The sequence below is a fragment of the Ipomoea nil genome, unplaced genomic scaffold, assembly GCF_001879475.1.
Source record: "Ipomoea nil cultivar Tokyo-kokei standard unplaced genomic scaffold, Asagao_1.1 scaffold2759, whole genome shotgun sequence".
NCBI lineage: Eukaryota > Viridiplantae > Streptophyta > Magnoliopsida > Solanales > Convolvulaceae > Ipomoea > Ipomoea nil.
Genome location: NW_017619187.1, coordinates 329,355 through 340,731, shown reverse-complemented (window position 1 = coordinate 340,731; position 11,377 = coordinate 329,355). Strand labels below are relative to the sequence as shown.

General features: G+C 38.2%; 1 protein-coding gene across 1 annotated transcript; it reads right to left on the bottom strand.

The window, feature by feature from the left end:
• Positions 1-1,911: 1,911 nt before the first annotated feature.
• Positions 1,912-5,069, bottom strand: LOC109156724 (uncharacterized protein At3g28850-like). Its single transcript, XM_019304559.1, has 3 exons — positions 5,052-5,069; positions 2,075-2,449; positions 1,912-2,038 (listed from the first exon to the last, which is right to left on the bottom strand). Exons 1-3 carry the CDS (start codon positions 5,067-5,069, stop codon positions 1,952-1,954), a joined length of 480 nt encoding a protein of 159 aa, XP_019160104.1. The 3' UTR covers positions 1,912-1,951.
• Positions 5,070-11,377: the final 6,308 nt, after the last annotated feature.

The window sequence follows — 11,377 nt, the reverse complement described above, 5'->3', positions numbered from 1 at the left end:
CGGATAAGTACACAAATATGTACGAAATTTCAGTTTCTTACATATATAATACTTTTTTTAAAGTAATATTTTCACTGAAAACGTAGCATTTTAATACTTTTTATTTAAAAACTAATACTTTTGCCTAAAAATGTAATAATTGGTGACACAAAAAAAATTACTGTTGAGAGTCGGTCGGGTTGGTCGAGTTCAGCCCATGCTCGATTCGAGACGTGACGCTGTGACTTACCATGGAGGGATGGGGTAGAATTGCTAATGTCCACCTACTTATCACCAATTAGTTTTAAGTAGGATATGACAACCAGATAGCCAAAGAACTCTATGGTTAAGTATGTCGGACCATCATCATGGAATCAGTGACTCCGTGGGAAGTAAGCATAGTGCAGCTCTGAGATCCATCACTTACATTTTTGTTAAAAAGCACTCCGTATTAAATAAACTTTTATGTATAAATAATATCAAGTGTTGCACAAAATTTTACGTAAAAGTAATATCACCATCAGGAATTGAACATTATACTAAAACATAATTTTAGTAGCAAAAAAAAGAAGGTGGTATTTTTCTTAATAAAAAATTAAAATGATTAGACTGCAATAATAATAATAATAATAATAATAATAATAATAATAATAATAATAATAATAATATTATTATTATTATTATTATTATTATTATTTTTTTTTTTTTTGAGTGAATTGAAGTCCAGAAGAAAGTTAAAAATGCCCATGATGGGTCCCTCTGGTCTATTGGGTGTACTAATAAGTGTCATAACTTTTAAAAGCACAATATACATTGTAACTTTAAGGTTTGATTAATTGCAGGCCCATTACCACTTTCTTACACTAATCTAATTAAGGTTTAATTCAATTATTCAAGTGTCTTAGGTAAGGTTTTATTCCCTTTATCACACGCATACACACACATACATACCCATCCAAAAGAGTTAGTGATGCTTTGGAGCAATTTTTTTTTTTTTTTAAAATCCTTTTATTTTTTATAAAAAATCCTTTTATAATATTTTCAGTTATTTATTTCTCCAAGAAAGTTGAATGCTTGTGTGTAAAGTATGGGAGGTTAGTGCTTGAAAAGCCATAATTTCCACAAAATTAGTGGAGAAAAGTAGCTTTTTCTATTGTTAGTAATTCTTAAGGATTCCTTATGGAACTCTTAAAAGTGAAATTTAAAGATAAAATAAAAAGGAGAAGACGAAGATGCCTTGTCCTCTCAACCAAAACATTTTGGCCTCTATTAATTGTCACCTAGTATAGGAAAAGGAACAAATATTTTGCATAAAGTGGGCCGGTGCCTCCATCATCATTGACAAGGATTTTCCATTCATCAAAATGCCTATTGGTGAATTATGCACTTAAACTAGCTGAGGTAATTAATTATCTAATTAAATTGTTAATTTAATCCATGCAAATATGGGCTCAAGTGCTTCAATTTTTTGGTTGTTCATTCTCTGCATTTTTATTTTCTAATTTCTTTCTTATTCTCTATTTCATGTTTTCTAGTCTATAAAATATGTTTACTAACATCAATATTTCACATTTAGTTTTCAAACTTAATTCTTTTGACCATAATGTTATACAATTAATTGGAAATAAAAAAATTGAATATTTTTAGGACTCGATATTCAATTTTTTTTTTTTTTTTTTTTTTGAAATAAGTCCAGTTTGAATGAAGTATAGAGAAAATTTCAATTTTGGTCCATTGACTATTGGGGTTGTGTTAATTGCAACACTTGACTTTCAAAAATGTTTATTTAGTACCTTGACTATGCAATTTTTATCAATTTTGGTCATGCCGGCCAAATTGCCGGCCAAATCTCACCGGAAAATTTTAATAGGTCAATTTATGAGGGTATTTTAGTAATTTTACTCATCTTTTTTCTTCTCCGATGAGCTTCTCCATTTCCGGCGACTTTCTTCTCCATTTCCGGCGATGTTCTTCAGCAACTCGAGTAGATTTTACAGCTTCCTGAACATGTCTCACATGGCACAAACCTGATATCGCCACACGCCCCACAATCGTCGCTCTTTTCGCCGCCATGGCCGCCGCCGCTTTCGTCCACCGTTTCGCAGAATTCGACTAGCTTCTCTAGCTGCCCGTCCTCGTGCATTTGCCAGATTTCGTCCGCTCCGCCGATGTAATTTTTTCCGACGAACACTCTGGGCAAGCCGCCGCCGCCGTAGCTTTCGCCTAAAAGCTCTTTCAGCTCGTCCTTGAAGCCGGAATGCATTGACACGTCCCTGTCGTCAACTTTGACTCCTAGTCTCTGTAGAATTGTTCTTACGTAGCAACAATCCTCGTACGTCCTCCTCACTCCTCGTAGGCTGGTGAAATAGACGATCACTCTGTTTTTATTACCACTCGCCGGTGATTTGGTTTGGTCGGAGGAGTCGGTGATCACTTCGGGGTTTTGAAGAAAGTGCAAACCGTTGAGTTGCTGAAGAACATCGCCGGAAATGGAGAAGAAAGTCGCCGGAAATGGAGAAGCTCATCGGAGAAGAAAAAAGAGGAGTAAAATTACTAAAATACCCTCATAAATTGACCTATTAAAATTTTCCGGTGAGATTTGACCGGCAATTTGGCCGGCGTGACCAAAATTGATAGAAATTGCATAGTCAAGGTACTAAATAAACATTTTTGAAAGTCAAGTGTTGCAATTAACACAACCCCAATAGTCAGTGGATCAAAATTGAAATTTTCTCTGAAATATATATGATTCTTGTTTTCAAGTGTAATATATGTGAAATTTTAAGATATGATATTCGGATATATATATGAATATAATATAACTACAAATATTCAAACCAATAACCTTTTTGGATTCATAAATATTTTAAAACTTGATTCAACTTTTGAGTTTTAATATGAATAATATGAGTAACTCTAAGTCCATGTAAGTAGGTTATAATATTGAGATATAGCTGTCAATGCGGACTAGCGGGGCGGGCTAAAAAAGTCCGCCAAAATGCGGGCCTAAGGAGGGCCAACCCGCCCTGCCCTACCCCTAAGCCCGTCGGGATAGGCAGGGGCACGCCAGGTGTGATTTTTTTTTTTTTTTTTCCCTAAAGTATGTTTATGAGTTTATCACTTAATTGTTAATTGTTATTCACTTATCAATCACTTAACTAATAAATCTAAAATAACTACTCAAATATTGAAATATATTATAACATTATTAACATTAACATACATAGTTTTAAAATGTTTACAAATCATTAAAAATAACTCAAATTAGTCCATATTACATAAGAACTTAATTGACTGCTACACTGCCCACAAAGCATCTGAACCATAGCCGAGCTCCCTCACTTTGAAAGGTTGCTCTCACACTATCGCTGGTGGGACTCGATCCTTGGTCATTCTTTCCAAACTTCACCCCTATGACCAGTTGAGCTGTCCATACAGAAGTATGTATGCAATGAGAATTGCGATTATAAATGAAATAATTTGTTTGGAAAATTTTTAAAAACAGGAAAAAAAGTTTTATTTTTTTATTTTTTTTATTTTTTTTATAAATAAAATTATTTTATCATAGAAAAATACCTAAAATAGAAAATAGTGCAAGTAATAATATATGTATGTGTTTTTGCAAGCGTACGCGTGCATTGGATCAAATGAGAATAAGTCGTTAGGAGAGAAATAATAAGAACCAATCTCATTTTTACATATGAAAAAATCGAACAGATCATATCAAATTAAATAAAAAATGCGGTGACATTTTTGTAGTTATCACCAACTTTATTATGCAAACTTGAACACTAAAATTTGGTTCTCATACTTTTCTAGATATGCAGATTTAGTATTAACATTTTGCATATTTAGTATTAAAATATTACACTTGCAAAAATGCGAAAGTGCATTGCAGTTAGGGTTTCGACTTTAGAGTTTGTGACTGAACTTTTTTGTTTTATTTGGTTTTGTGGTTCACTTTTTACTACTTAAAGTCTAACATTTATGCTTTAGATTTAAAATCTAACTTTTTTCATTGATATGATTTTATACAATTTACCATGTTTGCTTATTTAATTGTTAAAGATGACATATTTAAGTGTTAAAGTTTGCACAACAAAATTGACGATAATAATGTAACAATAATAATACTAATTATAATTTCAAAATACCGTGTATGTGATGATGATTTATAGATCACCATATCCTTGTTGATAATATTCACTATTTGTTGATAACTGTAATATTCTTTGGGAAGAATATTCACTATATATATACATATACATATATATATATATATATATATATATATATATATATATATATATATATATATATTTAATTTAATGCTCTAGCATTCTTGGGAGTTAGCAACTTTATTTTAAGGAATTGAAACTGTCCATGACACAAGTCCTTTTTTTTTCCCCAAAAAAACTCATCAATTTATTAATCCAAAAATCAATATGTACTAAGTAAATGGAAGTAGGCCTCAAGCTCAAGAAAATACTACCCAAAATCAGCAAGTATTTAAGTAAGAAAGATACAAATTTATCCGCATAGACAACTCAGTTAGTCATAAAAGTAAAATTTAAGAAGAAGAAAGATACAATTTTACCTAACACGTACTTTGACAAAATAAGCAAAACCTTCTAGATTTAAAGTAAACTAAACCTAGTCTAACAAGAAATGGGTCATTACTTCAAGTATAACACTCCGATCCATATCCCCACACAAGCAATTGTCTTTAGATAACATGAACAAATACACAAAAGATTATATTCCTAGATATAAATACAGCACCACAACAAGAAGGAAACCTGAAAAAAAAAGACCTAAACGACAGACTTTATCTCCCCATGAAAGGAACTTTTTGTTTCCACCTCCACAAGCTCTATAGGTGAACTATCCTTTAGATTCTCGCCCAATACTCATCTATTAGGAACTATATATTACTTGGTGGAATTTTACTCAACCTAAAATATTCTATAATTTTGACTTTTTAGTTTTCACATAAAAAAAGATTCCGTGTGGTCTCCTTTAATTTCTTTTGTATGCATGCGCTATTCAAATCTAAAGGGTTCTTTCCTCACCTTCTCCGGTCCATCCATGGTCCAAATTTTTTTATGGGAGCATCCCACTAGAAACCCAGGTATTCCACTTCGATTATGGCTCACGATTCTTAAGACCCAGATATATATATTCAGGATCATATGAGAACACTTTGCTAGTTGAGAATGTGAGAACAAGTATGAGTGCACGCAATCTACTCTCAGGTATGCCTAGACTCTGGAGTAGATTGTGTGCACTGATGTAGTATATTGTGTGCACTGATGTAGTATATTGTGTGCACTTCGCACGTTCTCACCTAAGTGTTCTAATTTGAACACAAGCCTTCAATTCAAATAATTTAATAGGACCAACTTTCTAAAAGTAATGTGTGACAAATACTATAGCTTCTCAATCATGCTCATTTGTTGATGATAGGTTCAAGGGAGAGTCATAAGGTAAAAGGCGGTGACACCTAACAGCACGTTTGAAGTTTGAAACAATTATGAAATTGCTACTACATATTTAGATCGTTGTTGATTATTTCGATAAAAGAGGTTGTTTTGTAATTAATACTCCACCACCGGAGTTTAATTCTATGACCTTCTCTCAAGGAGAACCACAAAGGTGCTATCTGAGCACTAGTAGTGAATATAAATATATAATTTGTGAAGTTCAACCGAAAACCCCAAAAGGTAGATGTTTAGAACATTTGGTAACATATAGTAATTAGATGCTTTTTCCATCTAGGAATATTGTTTATTCAAATTAAAGAAAAAGATTTCTATTTTCTATACATACATCATCATCACCGTACCGTCAAGCTTTTCTCCTCCCTTATTTCTTTAAACAATGATGACACAATTCTTCTATTGCAAAAAAGGGGGGAACCAATGGTGATCTTTTGCTTGATTGGTGCTTCTCTTTGCCCAACTCATCTCTCACCAAAAAGCAATCCCACTTTCCCATTTTCCAAACTAATGAAAAAAGAAAATTAAATAACAAAGTATATATATATATATGTAGAGGGTGGAAAAGTAGGGTGGCTTCTTGCTTTGAACACAAGAAGCTACCAAAACCTTTTGAGAGAGGGGGTGGGGGTGGGGAGGGGAGGGGGTACCCCTCAATTATCCCCAGCTGTTACTAAGTTTTAAATGTGTTTGCTTAAAGTTTGACCTTTGTGATATGATTACCATATGTGTGTATATTATATTGATATATATATGTGCATAAAGTTAAGTGGGGCTTGGCTTGCACTAGTGAAAAGAGATATGGGGCCAAATGTCTCATAATATTCCATCATTTAGCCATTGGGGGAAGCTTTTATTGATCATAACCCTATCAATGGCACTTTGAACTTAAGCAAAAAGGAGCCTCATGAGGTTGTAATTTGTTCGAGGACAAAAAACTTGCGACCTTAGCAATGATTAGAAGTGGCAATTTCAAAATTTTTAATCCCTATTTTTAATTCTTCATTTTTTTAAAAAATTACCCAATTAAGAGGGTAACTTCTCAATTCATGGTCACATATAGGATGGATCAAATACATTATTATATTAATTACAGTCACAATTGGGTACGAACCATATGATGATGATGCATATTTCTTAAATGACTTTTCAACTTTATTGTTCTTAATAAAGTTGGTCATAGGCAGAAATAGAAATATTTTTTAAGAGTGAAAATTATTATGCAAATAGATTTAGTTTATAATTAATTTGGTATATTATATTTATTTATAAAAGGATTAATTCAAAATTATTGCGAAAAGATGATGATTATTGCATATTACAGTGAGATATATTTTATACATGTACGTATATATGCATAATTAATAACATTTGAGTGATTTTAGATCGTAATTTCAATTGTGTAAACATACAATGATTTTTTTTTTTTAATGAAAGTAAGTATTCCCGCATCGGGGAAACAAGTCTTAAATAAATTTTTTTCTCTCTAGGGTTTTTGCGGTTCCTACTAGGGTTTTCCTAGGTTTTCAACACCGATTGGTTCCTTTTGTCCGGACGATGGCCGGTGGTGATAACATGGATGTCGAAGGGCTGGGAAGGGAGAGGGAGATGGATGCGGATGATGAACGGATGAATGGGGAGTTGCCCGACGGTGCGGGTTTGCGTCGGTCAAATGAGGGGAGGCGGTTGGCGAAAGGAAATTTAGAAGGGAGGGCGGTTGGAATGGGCGAAGGAAATTTGGATGCTATGCGAGGAGAGGATGGGCTAGGGAGTGGCAGTGGCATGTGGCATGGAGGGGAAAGCTTAGCTGGAAAGGTGGGCAGATTTGGGGGGATTAAGGAGGGTAGTTTAGATGGGAGGGGTGTGGGCAGATTTGGGGGGATTAAGGAGGGCAATTTAGATGGGAGGGGTGTTGGCAGTAGGGGGCGGCGTGAGGGAGAGGAAGGGGGGGCGGTTAGGCAGCCGGGAGGGGTGGAGGACGTGGCGGAGTTGTCGGATAGGTGGGCGGATTGGGCACTGCTGGAAGAGGAGGGTGCAGTGTTTATGCCGGGAGGAGAGAACGACGGGGATGAGGGTGACAGGGAGGATGAGGAGGAGACATGGAGGGTGGTCGGGCGGTTCTTGACGCAAAAGCAAATCAAACTGGATTTTATGAGACAGGTGTTAGCGTCAGTATGGCAGCCAGTGCGTGGGGTGCAGGTAACGGAGATTCAGAGGGGTTTGTTCTTATTTGTTTTTTTCCACAAAACGGATATGGACTACGTTCTGAATGGGGGACCCTGGGCTTTTGAGAACAATGCTCTGGTGTGTCGGGAGGTGGTGGACTGGGTGAATCCTATGGATGTGAAGCTGGACATGATTGATATGTGGGTACAGCTGCATGACATGCCTAAGGGGTACACATCTCATGCAATTCTGGAACAGGCAGGGAACTTTTTGGGCTCTTTTGTTAAGCATGATGAGCGGTTTGAGGGGGCACCATGGTTGACTTTTCATCGTATACGGGTGTCAATACCGGTTGATAGGCCACTGAGGAGGAGAATGAGATTGATAAAAAGGGACAGGACTACAACTTGGGTTAATTTCAGGTATGAGCGGCTGCATAAATTTTGCTATTTTTGTGGTTTTATGGGTCACTTGCATACGTTTTGCCTACAAGCTAGGGAGGCGGGGGTGCCAATGGATAGGTATTTGTACGGTCCGGATATGCGGGCTGGTGGATCCCGGAGCACTCCTAGAGCGGTTGGGGATAGCTGGCTCGTGCCGGTCGGTGGGAAACCACGTCCATTGGTGAAGCCACGGATGATTGGGGCAGTAGAAGGGGAGAGGAGAACTGTGGGAGTAACGCCCACGAGTATGTCTGAAGATGAGGTGGTGGTGGCTACGACAAAGCGTCGTAGGCATGGGACGGAGGGGGGGGGGGGGGGGGGATAGTGGAAATGATGAGGTAACAGTCGCAGCTGGTTCAAAAAACTTGTCCATGGCGGGAGCTGGTGTCCAGCCCCGCCCATCATCATGAGTACTTTGAGCTGGAACTGTCGTGGCTTGGGCAATCCACGCACAGTTCGACAGATTGTGGGCCTAGCGGCCAGTAAGAAGCCTGATTTTGTGTTCTTGATGGAGACCAAGGTACCACGGGTACATGCGGAACGGATCCGGGTTACGCTTGGCTATGAAGGTTTGTTTTATGTTGATAACGATGGTTTGAGTGGAGGAATGACGCTTTTGTGGAAGAAGAATAATACGGTGAGATTTTTAAGCTATTCGCAGAGTCATATTGATGTGGAGGTAAGCTTGTTTAATAAGTTATGGCGCATGACATGGATTTATGGTATCCCGAGCGTGGTAGGCGGGAGGAGACATGGGATTTACTTGGTACTCTCAAGACTAGATCCTTATTGCCCTGGGTGGTGATAGGGGATTTTAATAATCTACTATATCAGCATGAGAAGAAGGGGGGAAATCCGTATCCTAATAGTCTGTTACGGGGTTTCGGAGATGCTGTGGATGACTGTGGTTTGATGCAAATGCCAATGAGGGGCCATCAGTATACGTGGCAGAAGGGGAAGGGGACGCCGAATTGGATAGAGGAAAGATTGGATAAGGCTTTAATAACGAATGATTGGGGTCTGCTCAATGAGAATGCAATGCTGGAAAATATTCGAACTCGGGCATCGGATCATTCGATCCTATTCCTCAGTATTAATGCGATTTGCATGACAAGGAGAAGGGGACCGCGGAAGTTTAGATTTGAAATGGCTTGGCTATTAGATGAGGGGTGCAAAGGAGTAGTAGAAACGGCCTGGCAAGAGGGGAGAGCGGAGGGATTGCTGCACTGCCAACAGTTGTGTGGAGAAAAGTTGATGCGGTGGGGTGGAGATCAGTTCCATAAATTTGGAAAGCGAATTAACCACCTGCAGCGGAGGCAAGATGCCATACGGAATAGACGAGATTTGGTAGCTCTTGCTGAGTACCAACAGATTGAGAATACCATGAAACGAGTAGAGGCCCAGGAGGATGTGTTTTGGAGGCAGCGGGCCAAGCAACACTGGCTACGCGGGGCTGATGCGAATACAAAATTTTATCACAGGTATGCTTCTACACGCCGGAAAAAGAATTTTATTTCTACTATTAAATGTGATGCTGGTAACTGGGTGGAGGGGGATGATATGCATGCTGTTATACAGAATTATTTTGAAAATATTTTTGCCTCAAATGGACTGAGTTGTAATGATCCACTTTTTGGAGTCCTAACCCCACGAGTAACGTTGGAGCAGAATATGATGCTAGACCGCCCTTTTGAAACTAATGAGGTTAAAGAGGCTCTTTTTTCAATGTATCCGAATAAGGCACCGGGGCCGGATGGGTTGAACCCGGGTTTCTACCAGCAGTTTTGGGGGATAGTGGGAGGAGATGTATCTGGCTTTATAATTAATGCCTTGAATTCCTGTGTATTCCCTGAAGGATTAAATGATACTAACATTGTCTTGATACCGAAGAAGGAGATGCCTGAGACAGTAGCAGATTTAAGGCCGATCACACTGAGTAATGTCATTTACAGAATTATGGCCAAAATGATAGCAAATAGGATGAAAACATTGATGGGAGGATTGATCTCAGAATCCCAGAGTGTTTTTATCCCGGGAAGGCTAATCACGGATAATATCCTGGTGGCAGCGGAGGTGGGGCATTATCTGAATAGAAAGCAATGTGGTATAGTGGGATGGAGTGCATTAAAGCTAGATATGTCAAAGGCCTATGATAGAATGGAGTGGAACTTTCTGGAAAGGATGCTGAATGTTATGGGTTTTAGTGAGAAATTGGTAAAGCTCATTATGATGTGTGTAACGACTGTTAATTATACTGTAATGATTAATGGTATAGAAGGGGGGCACGTAAAACCAACCAGGGGACTCAGGCAGGGAGACCCGCTCTCTCCATATTTATTTATTATTTGTGCAGAGGCTCTCTCGATGATATTGCAGTATGAACAGTTGGCAGGTTCAATACATGGGTGCAGAGTAGCAAGGGGGGCACCGCCTGTATCACACCTATTTTTTGCGGATGATAGTCTCCTATTTTTTAAAGCAAATATCCAGGAGGCAGGAGTTATAAGGCAGTGCCTTGCAAGGTATGAGAAATTGTCAGGCCAGGCAGTGAATTATAATAAATCAAATATATGTTTTAGCAGAAATACCCAGGAGGCTGACAGGGCACAGGTGGCGAATTGCCTGGGGGTGGTGCAAGCACCCAATTTTGGGAAATATCTGGGCCTACCATCTTTTGTAGGGAGAAACAAGAGAGCTGTTTTTTCGTATGTGGAGGAAAAAATCAGGCAACGAATTGGTTCGTGGAGTAAAAAGCTACTCTCTCAGGCTGGTAAGGAAGTATTATTGAAAAGTGTAGCACAATCTATGCCTACCTTTTCGATGAGTGTTTTTTTGTTACCTGAGACAGTTTGTCAGTCAATTGAGCGAACTATGAATAAATATTGGTGGGGCAGTGGAAGAGAAAGGGGAATACATTGGAAGGCATGGGACAGGTTATGCATACCAAAAAAGTATGGCGGTATGGGTTTTAAAGAGCTGAGGGCTTTTAATATAGCAATGCTAGGTAAACAGGCATGGCGGTTTTTAACAGACCCAGAAACACTCGTAGCCAAAATCTATAAGGCAAGGTATTATCCCACAACTAGTTTTACATATGAAACTATTGGTAATTGCCCGAGTTATTGTTGGAGAAGTATAATGGCGGCCCATGCAATGGTAGTCTCAGGGGTGCGAAGGAGGATTGGGAATGGACAGACAACCCTAATATGGGGACACCCGTGGTTACGAGACAATCCTAGCCCATTGATTCAAACAGAAATGCCACAACAATTGAGAGAGGCGCGAGTTGCA